We start from the raw sequence: 21,000 nt of genomic DNA, 5'->3' as shown, positions 1-21,000 counted from the left end.
GCATTTTGCACGATATCCACTCGTGATGGGCTGTATTATGTGCAGCACCATTGTTTGACCACTTTTTGTGACCACGTATTTTTTACACCAACACTACTTTCACATCAGGGTTAATATTAGTAACAGGTTTAGGCTTAGGAACAGAGTGAGTGGTAGTTTAATGTTTTGGCTTGAGGTTAAGGATATGGTTCGAGTAAATTAAGATATGATTTGGCTTCCCAAATAAAGCCCAACCCTATTTCCTCCTTATCACATGTGAGGCCCCGCACATACCCCTGGTTTTACAACAGATTGGTGATCCACTATGCTCATATAAGGGCTTAGTGTGAGCCACCACCAAAGGAGCGCTAACATGGGGCCACGTATGTATTCCCAATTTCACTACTAACTGGGGCCCCACTTTGGGAAGCCGACATCAAGCCTTCATATAAGGGCTTAGAGTCGGATGCCACCATACACGTACTATGCATCAAGGTACAAACAACGTAAATGTACCCTCAATGGTACAACAGTGGTTTTAAGGTCCAATTGTTTACCTTAAAAACGTTTTTTCCAGGTTAAAAGTACATATTTGTACCTGGTCATAACCAAAGGTTTTAAAACAGAACAATAAAATCAAAAGCCTGGAGACAGGGTGTGTGGAGTCAATACACCTGAGAAAATATAAATTCAATGGATTATGGTTCGGTTATGTTCCCTGACTAACATAACTAACGTACTGAGATGTACCTTTGAGGGTCCCACCCCAGTGACAGTTTACTACCTTTATTTCTGAGAGTGTAAGGGCATAATCCTCCGGCTCTGCATGCACCCCCACTCTCATGACTGACTGGGCACTCATTTCGGAAAAGTCCACATATAGCCCTCGCGTGAGGGATTAGTGTAGACTGCCAACATAGTGTCCCTAACATGGTGGCCGATTCCCCCCAGCATGCTGCGGAAAAAGAATGCCCAGTGTCCAGAAACTTCCATAATCGAACCTCACAAATCTCAACCAAACACACCTGGTCACAAACACTATGGAAGACAGGGTCTGCTTATATGAAAAATAAATAAAATAATAAAATAATAAATGAAAATCTAAAATACATTTTCAAAACTTCAAAAATAATGTAAATAAATGTAAAAATAAACAAAGTAAATATAAAAGTTTGACATAAAAGCATTGATCATTGATTTCAGTATTTATTTCCATATTTCTTGATTCATGCTTTTTCTAGTCCTTATGATAGTAGGGGTGCTACATACACTAATAATTTAATAATTATTTTATTTATTTTTTACATTGGCAGACACCAACACACACACACACACACACACACACACACACACACACACACACACACTCAAACAAACATGCAAGTCCAATTATTGTCTCATTTTGCAATATTTTAGATGAACATGACATCAGTCAGTCATGACTATTTGCCTAGAACATGACAGAGTGATGCAGTGCTGTTCACAGACTTGAGTGTGAGGAAACTTGGTCTAATATTGTCATATTCTATATGCAGACATGATTTTCATAAAAAAATATAATAAAAATTCGAGTCCACTTTCCTTATTGCAACAACCAAAAATAGACGATCCTAATGAATACTCTTTTAAAACTTACAGTGATTATGTGCTATTATTCAAACTCCAAGGACAATTATTTTTAGCTTATTCATGAAACGTATCCAGACATAGAAAGCTATGCAGCCTACCTTCATCTTTTCCGTCTGGTTTTTGCAGCCAGCTTGTCAAGATATCAACCAGGAGTGACTTTGCCATTTCCATCCCACCTTAAACAATGCAACACTTAGCAGCAGTTACATTCTGGCCACTGTACATGTGCCAAAAATGAAACTGCTGCACCATTTAAGGTGGAAACTAAAAGTAATTCAACTGCAAACTCTTCATTTTTGTGACTGCAAACTATGTCTATCTTTTTTAGTTAAAGAACTGAATTGCCAGTCAGTTAGCTAACAACTGTAGCTAATGCTAGCTAGCTAACTAAATCTAACTAGACTAGCTGTGAATTAAAACTCATCAAACTCTCTTTCTTTTAGTTTGTTAAATCTTCTCCAGTTGCCGTTTGCCTCTTTAAACCATCACATGGACGATGTCATAGTGCAGCTCATTTATATTCCATGGTTTTACACTTGCTCTCTTTTTTCTCCGCTTCTCTCTACACAGGTTAGCAGTTAGCTCACCATGCAGCTAGAACCATCATTTATTTATTTATTCATTTATTTATTTTTATTTATTTATTCATTTAAGTTGCGCTAGGGGTGTTTTGAAGTTCTTGAACTTACTACTGCTGTCACAGCTCACAGTGTGATGTCACACTAGCTAGTGAGGGGAGAGACTGCTGAGTGCTCTAATATGTGGAGCATGTCTGTAGCTTAAATGTTGTGCAGGTTGACCACAAAATGTTTGGGTTCAACAATGTAAGCCACTCAAATGCTTGCCGAAAGCTGATTGGTTAAAGGAGGCCACACATTTTGACTCATAATGTCATCCTTACAACCTCATTTATTATCAGTCTCAGAGATGCAATATGCAAAATTTTAATATGATCGGATAAACAGATGCTGAGAAGCAGGTTTTAACAAGTATAGCACCCCCTAATGGTGTACATGTGCCCAAACGGAAAGGCTACTTTAGAGTCATGTGTTGTAGAAGCATGTGAAGTTTCCATTTTTTTGAAAGAGGCGAATTTGAATTATAGAATTATGAGATAATTTTGAATTCGTCAAGAAGGATGAATTACCACATGACTGCCAAATGGCATATAATAACAATGTTTTCAATAACATTTAGGGATGAGAGTCTTGCAAATACTTTGACACTAGTTACATGGGGATTTAGCAAAAAAAATCTAGGACTTGTTCACAAAAGTGTGTGTCATATATTACACTAAAAGAAAACAATGTCAGCAGACCTATTTGGTCCAAATTGCAAACTGAGTTGAAATTAGGAAATTAATTTAGTCGGTAAGGATTATGGTTTATATAGCACCCCTTTGAGGCCAAAAGAGTTCATGAAATTTAAATCTTGATTATATAGCAGCCTGTCTCTACTTGTTTAATATTGTATTTAAAAAGCAATATATTCTTAAAACAATCACAAGGAATCCATCTTGATGTGGAAGTATTATATAAAAGTGCTAAAAGGTAGATTTCTGGAAAATGGTTACTTATTTCTGTACATTACCGGAAAAAATCTTGTTTAATTGTAAAAAAAAAAAAAAAAAAACTATTGATTAAGCTGCTATAAACCTACATATAAATCAGCTAATTCTGTATGAGGTAATAAATCATAGTGCTAAAGACAATTTGTGTAAGGGATTCAAAGTGATTTGGAGGGAACTTTACCCATAAGGTGTTTCTTGGTATTCTGCTCTGGCCTAAACATGATTATGAAACACTTGGGAACAAAAATACAAGTAATCAAACCAAAGCTTGAAGCCAGAATAGCAAATATTTCTACAGCTACAGTGAACTTTCCAGGAGAGCTGACATAAGCTGGAATTAAGGTAACCCACACTGCACAGAATATGAGCATGCTGAATGTGATGAACTTGGCCTCATTAAAGTTATCAGGCAGCTTCCGTGCTAGAAAAGCAAAAATAAAACACAAAAGAGCCAGAAATCCTATATAACCCAGCACAGCCCAGAATCCTATAGCTGAACCTAATGCACATTCCAGGATTATCCTTTCCTTGTACTGCTTTAGATTTTTGAAGGGGAGAGGAGGAGATATTGTCAACCAAAGAACACAAATTAGAACCTGTATTAGAGTGAAACCAAGAACACTGAGTCTCTGCTGTGGAGGCCCAAACCATTTCATGGCATTACTGCCTGGAAGTGTAGCTCTGAAGGCCATTAACACCACTATTGTTTTCCCCAGAACACAGGAGATGCAGAGGACGAAGGTGATCCCGAACGCTGTGTGGCGCAGCATACAGGACCACTCAGAGGGCTGACCAATAAAAGTAAGTGAGCAGAGGAAACACAGAGTCAGTGAGAAGAGCAGCAGGAAGCTCAGCTCTGAGTTGTTTGCTCGGACGATTGGAGAAGTTCTATGTTTGTAGAAAACAGCAGCCACACATACAGCTATGAAGGCCCCAGAGATGGAGAATGCTGTCAGGATGATGCTCATAGTGTCGTCCCAGGACAGGAATTCCACAGGTTTGGGGAGGCAGCTGTCTCGCTGGGTGTTGGGCCAGAGCTCAGGAGGGCAGTGCACACAGTTCAAAGAGTCTAAAACATGAGAAAAACATATGAAACTATATTTTAGAAAGAGCTACATGGGAATAAAAAAATAAACTAAATATATTGGGGCTGTCCACAGCAATATTATCCACTGTATTGTGATACACAACCTGTCTTGTTGCTGATCTCTCCTTCTGCACATGGTATACAGTCGTAGCAGCAGACTGGCTTTCCTTTCTGTACAGCCTTCCTGGTTCCTGGTGGACAGCTCTCACTGCACACAGACCTTGGCACCTTAAAGATATTACACAAATGCATTTGTCGTATGTCAAAAAAAAATTGCCTGCCATTCATTTTTGTTTTGAGTTAGTGGTACTTAATTAATTTAGGGCAATCTACTTCCACCAAATATTTGAGCAAAAACTTTTGGTATTTTGATCTGTAATTAGAGTGAATTGTTGAATTATTTTGACTCAAATACTTAGAGAAGCAAAATAATTAGAGAAGTTTCATCACTTTGATGTGCAGAAATAAACGTTAAACCAGTATTTTCCTTGTTTAAAAGGAACTTGATATCAATGATGTGAACTTGTTTTTTTGTGTTTTTAGAATATTTTCAAAGTGAGTTTAGACAACAATTTTCACAACTTACTACCCTTTTTATTTTACGTTCATTTTGAGATCTGCTGACTGTGTTGTACTGTACCTTGGTCTGTCCTCCCATCCAGCTGATAGCTCTGCTCACAATGAACTCCTGGCCTCTTGGTTTGGATGAGTCATAGTGGCCCACTGTGATTAAATCTATTGTGCCATCTTTCCTAACCTGCCAGTTTATGAGATCGTAGACGGCCACAGAATCTCCACTGGAATCAAACGAGACTTGAAAACCATTTTTTGTAGTGAAGTTTACTGTCTTGAGCTGGTCGAGTATCTGCAGTGGGACACATAATTTGGTAAACTGTGAATGAAACTGGGATTTTGAACTGTGAACCTGTATCAAGCATTTCAAATTATTAAAAACAATATTTCTTTATAGATGAATATTGACATGTTGATTCATTCTGAAGGATTGGGACAATGGTTTCATTGTGATGGCAAATAGTGTCTCAGTGTTCCTGTTTGTAATTATTCTGCAGGGGCACAAAAAATTTAAGAAACTGTCAACGAAACTATGACTTGGAAATATGAAATTTGATCAATTGTTTGCATTGTATGCATTAGAATATATATATATATATATATATATATATATATATATATATATATATATATACATATATATATATATATATTCTAATGCATACAATATATATTTGTGCTTTGTTGTACTGCTATATTGACAAGAAATATAGTACGATATCTCATCATTTCAACGTTTACTTCACAGAATTGTGTCATGTGTTCCATGAAAAACAGCATGTCTCAGTAAATATTATTTTTATGAGAAGCCACAATGTTAATGACTGATTTAAGGCTTTTAGTTTAAAAATGGTATGTCAAAATTATTGTAAATATGTAAATATTTGTTTTATATTTCTGATAAATTATCACTAAAACACTGACACCTTCATGTGTCGAAAAAAGATTGTCATTGGAGTTACTAATGAAACAATAAGTGACCAACCCACTTGATACAGTGAAGGTAAAATAGCCCATACAGCCCAATTTAAATACAGCAATTAAAATGTGCATTTTTAAGATAAAATCGTACTTATTCTAGTTATAATACAACCTGCGGGAAAGATTTATACCTGCCATGGTGTGAATTTAGCGCTCTTGTCGCACTGCGTGTCATTACAGATAACACCGTGGATGGCATGCGCTATGGCATACGTAGCTTTGTACACCAGGTTAGTCACACGCAGCTGCGACGTGTCTGTATATGGGTTCTGCAGCGCGCGGACATCCTCGCTGCCGTCACATTCCCGCGCGCCCTCTGAGGAGCCTTTTAGGCTACAGCTGAACGAGCTCTCCCAAAACTCCGTTAGCAGAGGTGATTTCAGTGCTTGTTCTGGAGAGAGATCCAGAAGAAACTCACGGAAACCTGGAATCACTGAGCGGGGGACCCCAAATCCTATCGCCCCAGCGCACATGTTAAAGCGCAGAAACTCTGGATCTATGATCCAGGCGTCGGTGCCGATCCACTGAAGGGGAGGCGGCGGCTGTCTTGTCAGTTCCTCTAATAGAAATCTTAAATCGCCTTCATGAAGAAACGCTACTATTACCCGGGCTGTTGATCTGCGGATGACGTTTGCCACTCTCTCCAGTTTACTGCGCGGTTGTGTTCTGTAGTAGGACTCGGAGTACTCCACACAGATGCCCTCCTCCTCCGCAGCCTTTAGAAACGACGCCATTCCATAATTTCCGTAGTCTGTGTCGCTGCGCACTGCCCCAATCCATGTCCAGCCAAAATGCTTGACAATTTTTGCTAGTGCGGCCGCTTGGTGGTGGTCACTGGGGACGGTCCTGAGGAAGGCAGGATACTGACGCTTATTGCTCAGACATGCGCAGGTTGCGTAGTGACTCACCTGTTATTCAGAGTAGAAAAAAAAAAAAAGAAAAAAAAAAGGACGCGTTAGTTGATAAGCCCGATTTAATCCTAGCCCCAATTTATGGGATATACTATGCTTTCTCAGTCATTTATGGGACATGATATAGTTTTTTAGTTGCAATACACAAACAATTAACTTTGCAGACCACACTCACCTGCGGAATTCCAAAAAGACCAAGAATTCTAGTCATACTCATTGAAGATATGGAATAAGAATCTCCCACGAGAGCAGGAACAGCGGCGGCTGCAGATTTTGAACAGGAATCAGTATCATTGTAAAATGGTTCCATGCCGTTTGCAAACTGAAATGCAACTTTAACAGCCATCGGCACTTCAGAGCACGAGTCGTGTATCTCGTAGCCTAACATGATTCCGGGCAGGAGATCTGTTCTGTTGTTGATCTCGTGGATGGTGAACTCCATGGCACGGGCGAAGCGCAGCTCCCTAAAATTCATACTGCCCAGAAACATAAGATATATTAAAATCATTGACACAAAGTCAGTAAGTAGCGCATAACCGCAAAAAAATAGAAATCGGATTATCACAGTTTCTCTGTGATTCTCCCTGCACTGTTCACTCACAGACAGACCTCCCAGAGCACTGTGGCGGTAGCGGCTGTCTGGTGTAGCTGTTCTGCACTGATTTCATGTAGTAATGAATGGCGAAAGTCCCTCCAATCACAAAATCTCCTTTCATATAAATACCAGGCACCTGAGGCTCAGCCCACAGTCTGCAGCTGACCAGGTCAGATTTCCATGCTGCTGGTTTGAGTCCAGTTATCCACAGCACTGATAAGAACATCATTAAAGTGAGCTGCATGGTTTTCAGCCCCGTGGAGTGACTGCAGTGGTGACTGTGTTTACATAGACACCTTCTTATGATCCCCTGTGGGTGTAAGCATAGATTCAGGAGGCGTGGTTATAAGGATGTAATTTTTATACTGTTTTTCTGCGATGTTGAAATTGGCGTATTCAATGAATTACCATGGGCCGTATTCAGAGTTCAGCGTGCGCAGTAACGAAATGAAAAATAAAAAAAATTGCGCACAATTGTATTATATATATATATATATATATATATATATATAGTAGGTACCTAACATGGGGTCCTGCATATGGCCCAGGTGTCATGGCTGACTGGGGGCCCCGTTCAGAAGCCCACAATCAGCTTTCATATGTCCGGGGCCCCATGAAAGTGTCACATGCTGGCAGCCCTCGTATTAGGCCTTATGCTGGCCGCCGACATACAGTCCCTAGGAACTGTACACACAAGGAAATCCAATTATTGTCTCATTTTGCAGTCACATCTGACAAATGAAATAATTCATATTAATGTGATATCCATCAGTCAAGACTATTTTTCTTACAGTAGAATATGATAGTGATGTGGTGGTGTGCAGGGAAGTATATAAAATTGTCATATAATGTTGTCATATTCTGTATGCAGAACCAATTTTTATTACACAAATTGAATAAATATTCAAGTCCATATTTTTCTAACTTTTTTTAAACCAAAGACAATGATTTTTAGCTCAGCGATAAATAATAATAATAATAATAATAATAATAATAATAATAATAATAGCTGCTGATAAAGGAAGCAGTAAAAGGTAAACATAGCTGAACTCATATATTTCCTTTTTATGTCCACAAACTATGTTCATATTTTGTCAGTTAGCTAACAAGGATAACTAACTAACTAACAACTAATTAATGTATTTTGATTCAAAAGTAATCCTTAAGAACTCACTTGTAATTTGTATTCAAGATGACAAATGCAAAATTTATCATGATCAGATTTATATATGCTAAACAACAGTTATTTGGCACTTGCAGCGCCCCCTAATGATTTACAATGTGCTTCAACTAAAACACTACTTTAGAATCAGGTATTGTAGAAATTTTGTAGATTTATTGTAGATTTTTGGTCATGTTTATTTTTTATTTTTTGGAAAAAGCAAATTTATAATATTTTTAAAGGATTATGAAATAATCCAGAATGGTTAATTATGATAGCTAAATTGCTTATAAATGGCGGAGGCAGTCATAGAGGCACATAGCTACATTATTATGTCACTCACAAAACAAAAATGATAGGCTTATAGTTCACAGCTTTCACCAATAACAAAAACAAGAGTCTATTGTTAATCTTGTCACTCTGGCTACACTTGTTCAGCCATCAGATTTTTTTGCAGTATTGGTTCCTCTCTCTTAGCTCTCTCTACTAAATGAAAGAATGGCATATTAGTAAGGAGAGAGACAATTATCCACAGATGCACATGCTTATCATACAGACTGCTACTTCAATCAAATTAGCCATCCACTTCACAGACACCACCTGACCACATCTGCAAGGCCACGCAGTAACATGAGGATTTAGCACTAGGACTAGTCTATAAAAGTATGGTTCACATATTTTTCAAAATAGCATAAAATCAAAATAAGACAAAGCTAAATGGTCCACATTGCTAATTAGTTTGACAGGAGCCAAATAAAATAGGGGGAAAAAATATATATATATTAATTTTGTCTCTAAAAATTTGGGTTCACCTAATGCCCCTTTGAGGCAAATAAGGGTCCTGTCATTCAAATGAGTAGTGGGAGGGACTAGTGACAAAGTTTTATGTCCACATAATTGTGGTTGATCTCGGTGAATCATTTTAGTGGAGAATAAGAATAATAAGAAAAACTCCCTCAATCATAACAGGGTCCTACACTCTGCACATGCTTGGACACTATATGGTAGCATGTAAAACAAATGCAAGTGAAGCATCTATGAAGCTTTTACAGTGAGCTATCAAATCAGTTGTTTCCCTAGGTAAAGCCCCTGTGCCTCTTCTGAAACACGTAAGGCCGGGTCTTTTCTAACTGTTCCTAAAGCAGTGTTCTTGGACAGTTTGGGAAAATCATCAGACACTCTGAAATCACATCCCTCAGCAGATTTCTAAGTCCTTGTCTAAGACACTCTGATAGTATGGAGGAAAGTGCTCACATTTCACTGACTGTACACTGCTGGATCTCACTGAAGAGGTAAGTAAGGCTTTTCGTTATTTCTATATGACAATGATGAAAAAGTACATATGGATTTTTTTCCAATTTTTCTCCTTCCTTATTTTAGACACATTAAGCTGCATATATTCTAACTCTTGCAAACTCAACGTCACTAGACAGTTCTACACAGAGGAGAATGCAGAGTGCCGATTCCATTATTTCATCTACCAGATACTGCATAGACTGAAATGACGCTGAGTGAGTAGGAGACAGAGGTGGCTATCCTACCACCAAATCTTGACGGACAGGAGCCTCTCATTATTTGTTTAAAATTGAATTTAATAAGCAATATATTCTCAAAACAATATAAGGGTTCAATTTAGATGTGGAAGTACAATATGAAAGTGCTAAAAGGTAGATTTAGGGACAATTCTGTTTAATTTGCCATTTTATATTATTATCTATTATCATTAAAGTGGTATATGTGAAAAAGTTACTTTCATATTTCTACACAGAACATAAATTAGTTATAAATATGTATTAAAGAAGCTGCTATGTACACATAAACCTACACATAAATCAGTACTTTTTGTATGAGGAGCTGCATATACAATAAGTGTGAGAGTCTCAGAGAGACTTAGAGGTTCCTTTTCCCATAAGGTGTTTCTTGGTATTCTGCTCTGGCCTAAACATGATTATGAAACACTTGGGAGCAAAAATACAAGTAATTAAACCAAAGCTTGAGGCAAGAGTAGCAAATATCTCTACAGCTACAGTGAACTTTCCAGGAGAGCTGACATAAGCTGGGATAAAGGTAAGCCAAACTGCACAGAATATGAGCATGCTGAATGTGATGAACTTGGCTTCATTAAATTTATCAGGCAGCTTCCGTGCTAGAAAAGCAAAAATAAAACATAAAAGAGCCAGAAATCCTATATAACTCAGCACAGCCCAGAAACCTATAGCTGAACCTAATCCACATTCCAGGATTATCCTTTCCTTGTATTGTTTTAGATTTTTGAAAGGAAAAGGAGGAGATGTTGTCAACCAAACAACACAAATAAGGACCTGTATGAGAGTGAAGGTGAGAACACTGAGTCTCTGCTGTGGAGGCCCAAACCATTTCATGGCATTACTGCCTGGAAGTGTAGCTCTGAAGGCCATTAACACCACTATTGTTTTCCCCAGAACACAGGAGATGCAGAGGACGAAGGTGATCCCAAACGCTGTGTGACGCAGCATACAGGACCACTCAGAGGGCTGACCAATGAAAGTAAGTGAGCAGAGGAAACACAGAGTCAGTGAAAAGAGCAGCAGGAAGCTCAGCTCTGAGTTGTTGGCTCGGACGATGGGAGAAGTTCTGTGTTTGTAGAAGACACCAATCACACATACAGCTATGAAGGCTCCAGCGATGGAGAATGCTGTAAGGATGATGCTCAGAGTGTCGTCCCAGGACAGGAACTCCACAGGTTTGGGGAGGCAGCTGACTCGCTGGGCATTGGGCCAGAACTCAGGAGCGCAAGGAACACAGTTCAAAGAGTCTGAGAGATTAGAAAAATATACTTTGAACTGTAGATAGAACTGTAAGTGAATGACAAAATAATTAAATAAATTATAGCTGTCCCCATCATTCTGTATTGTGATACACAACCCGTCTTGTTGCTGATCTCTCCTTCTGCACATGGTATACAGTCATAGCAGCAGACTGGCTTTCCTTTCTGCACAGCCTTCCTGGTTCCTGGAGGACAGCTCTCACTGCACACAGATCTCGGCACCTGAAAGACATTAAACAAATGCAAAAAATGTATTGTTGTTTTAAAAACAAAGAAAGTGAGTAAAGAAATAGTAAAGCACATTTATAAATGTAAAACGTGTTTGTATACATTGTGTATTGCTAACTTTAGATCAATTAGATTTGCATTTGGAGGTTTAAGTAAAAAAGAGACATTGGTGACTGATTTATTAATGGTTTGCTAGTGTCTTTTAATTAGCTAATATTTTTCACAACTTCCATCATTAAAAAAAAATCACTTTGGGGGTATAACAGGTTGTCTTCATGTTAAACTTTAGGAATAGATGTGTATTAGAAGTATTCATTACGTTAACTGTGATGGAGTTTTGTGTTGCAGTTTACCCATCTAGCTTGTATTAGTAATATGCAGGTGAACAAGTGGATGTGGGATGGATTAAGACAATTAGCACACAAAAAGCAATGAAAGCCTCTGTGGTACTGAAAGTTTTGTAGTGTATTGTTTTTTTGTAGTGGTTTGGGCATCTGATCCGGATGCCCCCTGGACGCCTCCCGGTGGGGGTGTACCAGGCACCACCTACTGGGACAAGACCCTGGGGTCATCCTAGGACCTGCTGGAGGGATTATATCTCCAGGTTGGCGGGGGGAGCGGCTTGGGGTCCCCGGGAATGAGCTGGAGGAAGTTGGGGGGACAGGGTTGTCTGGGATTCTCTGCTCTCCCAACTGCTACTGCGACCCTATCTGGACTAAGTGGTTAATGATGATGATGATGATGATGATGATGATGATGATGATGATGATGTTTTTTAATATGAGGAGCCGCCCAGAGTTCTTTGATGCCAATGTTCATGTAGTGCTGTCATTAGGCACTTGTTTACAGCAAAGTACAGAATTAATGTAACATTTTTGATTTTATCTTTTGAATTAGTGACTTAAGACAATCAAAATATTTGTGGAGTCACTTAGGTTTCGTTTTTTATGTGGATTTAGTCTAAAGGCTTAATTATTAATCAGAGCAATAAATATTTTGAGATTCTTTCCTTTTTTGTGTATAACAAAATATATCTAAACCTATGTTTTTCTTTCAAAAAATATTTCATTGCATGAATAAAAACTTGCTTTAATGTATTTTTTAAAACTTTTTTAAAGCAAGTTTAGACAACAATTATCACAACTGACTGCCTTAATTATTTTGGGTTCTTCTAATTGACACAGGGTTGCTATCAAAGACTCCCAGAAGTTTTGGACTGTACCTCGGTCCGTCCCCCCACCCAGATGATAGGTCTGCTTATACTGAACTCCTGGCCTATTGGTCTGGATGAGTCATAGTGGCCCACAGTCACAAAATCCAAACCACCATCTTTTTTAAATTGATAGTTTATGAGCTCGTAGACGGCCACAGGATCACCATTGTCATCAAACGAGACCTGATAGCCAGTCTTTGTAGTGAAGTTCACTGTTTCGAGCTGGTCGAGTATCTGCAGTGGAATATATAATTGGACAAACTGTGAATGCTGATCAACTGTTTCAACACATTGCAAAAAAATGCTTATTCAGGATCCATGAATATTGAGATAATGAGTCACTGTCAAATATTATTTGGGCAATTTGATCATTGTGATGGTAAATAGTATCTCTAAACTCAAACTAATGGAAACCAGCTCACAATAACAATAAACCAAATAAAGGGTGAGGCATATTTATATTTATATAACACCAAAAGTGTTGAAATATTTCTGTACCCAGATATGGATAACACAATTTGGGGTATTTTTAAGACAGAATGTGTTAAATCAGAAAACGCTATGGCGCAAAAAGTGTTACAATGGCTAACACAAGTAAGTGTATTGTTATTTAACACGTCATTTTTTTTTATTGTACTTTGATGAGAATTTTTTAAATTGGAACAAATGAACAACGCCCCACAATTTATACCCATATAGCCCAGTTGACACAAAACAATAAATGTATACGATTTTAAAGATAAAATCATGCTCATTCCAATTATACGGCAACCTACGGAACTGTTCTTAAATGTAGCAGTTTTTTTACCTGCCATGGTGTGAATTTAGCGCTCTTGTCGCACTGCGTGTCATTACAGATAACACCGTGGATGGCATGCGCTATGGCATACGTAGCTTTGTACACCATGTTAGTGATGCGCAGCTGCGACGTGTCTGTGTACGGGTTCTGCAGCGCGCGGATATCCTCGCTGCCATCACATTCCCGCGCGCCCCCTGAGGAGCGTTTTAGGCTACAGCTGAACGAGCTCTCCCAAAACTCCGTTAGCAGAGGTGATTTCAGTGCTTGTTCTGGAGAGAGATCCAGAAGAAACTCACGAAGACCTGGAATCACTGAGCGGGGGACCCCAAATCCTATCGCCCCAGCGCACAAGTTAAAGCGTAGAAACTCTGGATCTACAATCCACGCGTCGCTGATCCACTGAAGGGGAGGCGGCGGCTGTCTTGTCAGTTCCTCTAACAGAAGCCTCACTTCGGCTTCGTGAACAAACGCCACTAATACCCGGGCTGTTGATTTTCGGATGACGTTTGCCACTCTCTCCAGTTTACTGCGCGGTTGTGTTCTGTAGTAGGACTCGGAGTACTCCACACAGATGCCCTCCTCCTGCGCAGCCTTTAGAAACGACGCCATTCCAGTATTTCCATAAACTGAGTCGCTGCGCACTGCCCCAATCCATGTCCAGCCAAAGTACTTGACAAGTTTTGCTAGTGCGGCAGCTTGATGGTAGTCACTAGGCACGGTCCTGAAGAAGGCAGGATACTGACGCTTATCGCTCAGACATGCGCAGGTTGCGAAATGACTCACCTATTTTCAGTCCAGCAAAACAAAAAGACGCGTTGAATGAAAAGCCTGTTTTAATTCCAGCGCTTAGGTAAGGGATATACTATGCTTTCTTAGTTATTATTAAACACAAATAATTAATTTTGCACCATTTGGTCAACAATTACCTGCGGAATTCCAAAAAGACCCAGCATTCTAGTCATGGTAATTGAGGAGATGGAATAAGAATCTCCCACGAGAGCAGGAACAGCGGCAGCTGCAGATTTTGAACAGGAATCAGTATCATTGAAAAATGGTTCCATGCCGTTTGCAAACTGAAATGCAAGTTTGAGTGCCATCGCCACCTCAGAGCACGAGTCGTATATCTGGTATCCTAACGTGATTCCCGGCAGGAGATCTGTTCTGTTGTTGATCTCGTGGATGGTGAACTTCATGGCACGAGCGAAGCGCAGCTCTCTGAAATTCATACTGTTTAGAAACATAAAACATAACAAACAAAACAATGACACAAAGTAAGTTTCCGTCTTACCAAATGCTGATAGACGTCACTATCTCAGTAAGTAGTGCATAACTGCAAAAAAGAGGAAAAGTGATCAATATAATTTCTGTTACTCCACAGCACAACTGTTCACTCCACACTCACAGACAGACCTCCCAGAGCACTGCAGCTGGAGTGGCGGTCTTGTGTAGCTGTTCTGCTCTGATCTCATATAGTAATGAATGGGGAAAGTACCCCCAATCACAAAATCTCCATCCATATAAAAACCTGGCACCTGAGGCTCAGCCCACAGCCTGCAGCTGACTAGACCAGATTCACATGATGTTGGACTGAGCCCAGTTAACAACAGCATTAATACAAACATCATTAAAGTGAGCTGCGTGATATGCTTGGTAGATCTCAGCCCTCTGAAGGACAGAGTGAGTGTATTTAAAGAACCTCCTTGTTATGATGCCCTGTGGGCGTGAGCCTAGACTCAGGAGGCGAGGCTATGTGATGAATAGTAATTGCAGTGATGGACATAACTTTGTTTTTGTCTGTCTCTGTTGTTTCCAATTGTGGCGTATATATATATATATATATATATATATATATATATATATATATATATATATATATATATACACACACATCAATATGCATATGCCCCAGGTTGCATGGCTGACTGGGGGCTCCATTGAGAAGCCCACAATCAGGTGATAGTGCCACATGCCCTCATATCAGCCTTATGCTGGCTGCCGACATACGGTCCCTAATATTGGGGGCTTATATGTGCCCTGGTTTGACCACTGACTGGGGCCTCTTAATGGGCAGCCCAAGGTGGGCCAAATTTTTAGCCCACATTTTTAGCCTTTTGCTGGAATAGCCCATGAACACCTAGACTCACTTGTGCCCATAATTTCACGATATATGCAGGCAACCCACACTTCACCCCTTTTAAATATGCTAAATGTGGGTTTGGCCACAGTGGGGCCAGACAGAATCCATCCTTCTGGGTCACGGAGGATGCTGAAGCCTATCCCAGCATTCATCGGGCAGAAGTCAGGAAAGACCCTGGTCGCCAGTCCATCACAGGGCAGACTAGACAGCATCCTATTTACTAAAAAAACTTAGGTCAAGAATGAACTTAAAAATTAAAATATTACTTGTAAACCATTATAAAAATCCAAACGCCTGAGGTGTACACAGAAATGGAAGAAGGAGGTCCAGTGTCAAGACACTTTCAAACTCAGAAACCTTCTAACCATACAAAACATGCTCACAAACACAATGAAGACAGAATTTAATATAAAAAAATAAAATAACAATAAAATAAATTCAAAAGCTCTAAAAAATTAATACAGAAATGTACAAATGTATCCTGCCTTTCACTGAATGACCCCTGGGATAGGCTCTAGGTCCCCCCATGACCAAAAAGGATAAGTGGCTAGCAAAATGTGTTTGTGTGTGTGTGTGTGTGTGTGTGTGTGTTTGTGTACAAATGTGAAAATAAATAAATAAATACTTAAGGTCTTAATTGTTTTAATTCAAGTCTTAATTAATGTGATTATTTATTATTTTAATTGTTTTCCCTACTGGCAGGCACACACACACACACACACACACACACACACACACACACACACACAAGAAAGTCCAATTATTGTCTCATTTTCCAGTCACATCTGACAAACTAAATATTTCATATTAATGTGATATCCTTCAGTCATGGCTATTTTTCTTACAGTAGAATATGATATTGATGTGGTGGTGTGCAGGGAAGTATACAAAATTGTCATATAATGTTGTCATATTCTGTATGCAGAACTGATTTTTATTATACAAATGGAATAAATATTCAAGTCCATATTTTCTATTGAAAGAACCAAGATTAGAGTTAATCCTAATGAATATTCTACTAAACAATTACAGTCATAATGGAATATTATGCAAACTCTTCTTAAACCAATGACAATGATTTTCAGCTCAGCGATAAATATAATAATATAATAATAATAATAATAATAATATATAATAATAGCTGCTGATAAAGGAAGCAGAAAAAGATAAACATAGCTGAACTCATATGTCTGACATACTGAAGCTGGTCATTGATAGTTAGCGTTAATATAAAGCCTGGGTTTTTAGAGTTAGTCACTGTGAGGCATTTCATCTATTCATAGAGCTACTGGGCGTTTCTTTGTATTGTTTTGCCTTTTTGCCTAACCTTTCAGGACAAACTGCTTCCTGTTTGTCTTTTTTTGGATTTGACTTATGCATGAGTTCTGACTATGACTCTGGATTCTGATTCAAACAGTAAAGCCTCTTTTTGCCTTTTTACCTGCGAGCATATGAATCATTCTGTCATGTTACAATATTTCTCTTTGAATTCTTTAAATATTGAAGTCTTATTGTTAAACTTGCAGAGAACCTTCAACACATAAAACTCAATATTGCTCTAGTCAGCACTGATGGCTTCAAATAGCTGAAAACCATTTCCAAGCTAATTTGTGTTTAGTGTGAGAAGGAATATTATTTATAGAGGTTAAATTTGCAAATACAACCTCATTTCTAAAAACAGTGGGATACTGTGCAAAATGTAAATGAAAACAAAATGCAATGATGTGCAACTCATTTAAACCCCATATTTATTTTAAAATATATAAAATGTATTAAATAAAATATATATTAAATGTTGAAACTGAGAAACACATTTGCCCATTTTGAATTTGATGGCAGCAACATGTTCCAAAAAAGTTGGGATGGGGCAACAAAAGACAGGTAAAGTTGTGTAAAAAAAAAAACAAAAAAAACAAAACAAAAAAAACACCAGGTGGTTAATTGGCAACAGGTCAGTAACATCACTGGGTAAAAAAAAAAAAAGCATCACAGAGAGGCTGGGTCATTCAGAAGTAAAGATGAGGAGGGGTCCACCACTCTGTGAAAGACTGTTTAGGCAAATTGTGCAACAATTCAAGAATAACGTTTCTAAATGTAATATAGCAAAGAACTTGGGGATTTCATCATCTACAGTATATAATATCATGAAAAGATTTAGACAATCCAGAGAAATCTCTGTATGTAAGGGACAAGGCTGAAAACCAGTACTGGCTTGCTGTGATCTTTGGGGCCTCAGGTGGTACTGCATTAAAAACAGACATGATACTGTAGTAGAAATCACTGCAAAGGCTCAGGAACACTTCTGAAAACCACTGTTTGGAAACAGAGTTCCTCACTGCATCCACAAATGCAAGTGAAAACTTTATGATGCAAAGAAAAAATCTTATATAAACAGGATGCAGAAACGCTGCTGCCTTCTCTGGGTCTGAGCTCATTTAAGATGGATTGAGGCAAAGTGGAAAAGTGTTCTGTGGTCTGCCGAAGCAAAATTTGAAATTATTTTTGGAAATCGTGGACACTGCAACCTCCGGACTAAAGACTTTTAGGTTTGTTATCAGCACACAGTTCAGAAGTCAGCATCTGTGATGGTACGGGAGTGCATTAGTATACATTGCATGGGTGGCTGGCACATCTGTGAAGGCACCATTAACTCTGGAAGGCACATGCAGGTTTTGGCAACATATGTTGCCATTAGAACAGTGTCTTTTTCAGGGAAGGCCTTGGTTATTTCAGCAAGGCAACGTCAAACCACATTTTGCACATATTACAACAGCATGGCTGTATAGTAAAAAAGTTAGGGTGCTAAATTGGCTTGCCTGCAGTTTGGACCTGTCATCACTGAAAACATATGGCACTTTATGAAACAAGAAAAATGACAAAAGAGGCCCTGAACTATGAGCAGCTGAAATCCTACACCAAGTAAGAATGGGAAAACATATCATTTTCAAAACTACAGCAATTGGTCTCCTCAGTTCCGAAACACTTACACAGTGTTATTAAAAGAAGGGTCTCCTTTGTTGTATTTTTCATTTCATAATGCGCCAAATGTTATTACTGGGTGACACGTCTGGACTGTAGGCAGGCCAGTGTAGCACCTGGACTCTTTTAATATGGAGCAATACTGTTGTAATACATGCAGAATGTGGTTTGGCATTGTCTTGCTGAAATAATCAAGGCCTTCGCTGGAAAAGATGTCATCTGGATGGTAGCATATGTTGCCAAAACATGTATATATCATTCATCATTAATGGTGCCTTCACAGATGTGCACGTCACCCATGCCATGAGCACAAATGCACCCTTATACCATTGCAAATACTGGCTTTTGATCTGTGTATTGATAACAAGCTGAGTGGTCTTTAGCCTGGAGGACACAGTGTCCATGATTTCCAAAATTAAATGTTTACTTGTCAGATGACAGGACATGTTTACACTTCCCCTCAGTTTTAAATGAGCTCAGGCCCAGAGAAGGTGGCAGTGTTTCTTTGTCCTGTTTATATATGGTTTCTTCTTTGCGTTTTAGAATTTTAACTTGCATTTGTAGATGCAGTGACAAACTTTTTTTTATAGACAGTGTTTTCCAAAAGTGTTGCTGAGTCCATGCAATGATTTCCACTACAGAATCATGTCTGTTTTTAATGCAGTACCACTTGAGGGCCCAAAGGTCATGGCCAGCAAATACTGGTTTTTGGCCTTGTCCCTTGCATACAGAGATTTCTCCAGATTTTCTGAATCTTTTAATGATATTATGTACTGTAGATGATGAAAAGCAAAAGTTCTTTGCTATTTTATGTTGAGAAACGTTCTTCGTGAATTGGTGGTGAATTTGTGGTGAATAACTCCAGACTCTGCCAGACTCACCCTCTCTGGGACGCTTTTTTATACCCAATCATGTTACTGACCAGGAGTTTTTTTTTTAGCATTACCCAAATTTACCAGTCCTTTGTTGTCCCTGTCCCAGCATTTATGTTGTTGGCATCAAATTCAAAATGGGCATATATTTTTCCACAATAAAATCCTCAGTTTTAACATTAGATTTGTTGTCTTTGTACTATTTTTAATTAAATATATAGTTTAAATTATTTGCACATCATTGCATTATGTTTTTACTTACATTGTGCAGAGCGTCATAACTTTTTTGGAAATGGGGTTGTATTACCTTGTTGCTTGTATTAAATCATTTTAAAATGCTATTTCACTTCTCTATTCACAGTGTAGTAACATTGAAGACACATAGGACTAATTTCATAACAACATTCAAATGACTTTAATGTTCAAGGAGTTAAGTTATACTAATGCTTGCTGATAGCTAATTGGTTGATGATGGCCATGTATTTTGATTCAAAAGTAATTCTTAGGAACTGACTTGTAATTTGTATTCAAATACGATTTATAATCAGGTATAGTAGAAAAAAATTATAATTTTTGAAAATGTTTAATTTTTCTTTTTTGGAAAAAGCAAACTAGCCACCCACCTCACAGACAGCACCTGACCATGCCTGCAGGGCCTCACAGTAACATGAGGATTAAGCAAAAAAAAAAAAAAAAAAACCTAGGACTAGTCTATAAAAGTATAATTCGCATATTTTTCAAAATAGCATAAAATCAAATAAGACCAAGCTAAATGGTCCAAATTGCATATTAGTTTGATGGGAACCAAATAAAATACAGGGAAAAAAATAATAATAATTTTGTCAGTAAAAATTCAGGTTAATATAGTGCCCCTTCAATGCAAATAAATGAGTAGTGGGGGGTACGAGTGACAAAGTTTTGTATCCGCATAATTATGCTTGATCTCAGTGAATCATTTGAGTGGAGAATAAGAATAATAAGAAAAACTCCCTCAATCACAACAGGGTCCTACACTCTGCACATGCTTGGACACTATATGGTAGCATGTAAGTCAAATGCAAGTGAAGCATCTATGAAGCTTTTACAGTGAGCTATCAAATCAGTTGTTTCCCTAAGTAAAGCCCCTGTGCCTCTTCTGAAACACGTAAGGCCGGGTCTTTTCTAACTGTTCCTAAAGCAGTGTTCTTGGACAGTTTGGGAAAATCATCAGACACTCTGAAATCACATCCCTCAGCAGATTTCTAAGTCCTTGTCTAAGACACTCTGATAGTATGGAGGAAAGTGCTCACATTTCACTGACTGTACACTGCTGGATCTCACTGAAGAGGTAAGTAAGGCTTTTCGTTATTTCTATATGACAATGATGAAAAAGTACATATGGATTTTTTTCCAATTGTTCTCCTTCCTTATTTTAGACACATCAAGCTGCATATATTCTAACTCTTGCAAACTCAAGGTCACTAGACAGTTCTACACAGA

At 38.4% G+C, this 21,000-nt stretch overlaps 1 protein-coding gene across 1 annotated transcript; it reads right to left on the bottom strand.

The window, feature by feature from the left end:
• Positions 1-3,333: 3,333 nt before the first annotated feature.
• LOC118818537 (extracellular calcium-sensing receptor-like) lies at positions 3,334-15,822 on the bottom strand. Its single transcript, XM_036585783.1, has 12 exons — positions 15,678-15,822; positions 14,944-15,094; positions 14,637-14,760; positions 13,543-14,316; positions 12,744-12,968; positions 11,133-11,249; positions 7,340-7,635; positions 6,906-7,206; positions 5,951-6,727; positions 4,906-5,130; positions 4,370-4,493; positions 3,334-4,247 (listed from the first exon to the last, which is right to left on the bottom strand). Exons 1-12 carry the CDS (start codon positions 15,820-15,822, stop codon positions 3,334-3,336), a joined length of 4,173 nt encoding a protein of 1,390 aa, XP_036441676.1.
• Between the last annotated feature and the right edge of the window lie 5,178 nt (positions 15,823-21,000).

Source organism: Colossoma macropomum, unplaced genomic scaffold, assembly GCF_904425465.1.
Source record: "Colossoma macropomum unplaced genomic scaffold, Colossoma_macropomum, whole genome shotgun sequence".
Lineage (NCBI taxonomy): Eukaryota > Metazoa > Chordata > Actinopteri > Characiformes > Serrasalmidae > Colossoma > Colossoma macropomum.
This window is presented reverse-complemented; position numbering and strand designations above follow the sequence as displayed.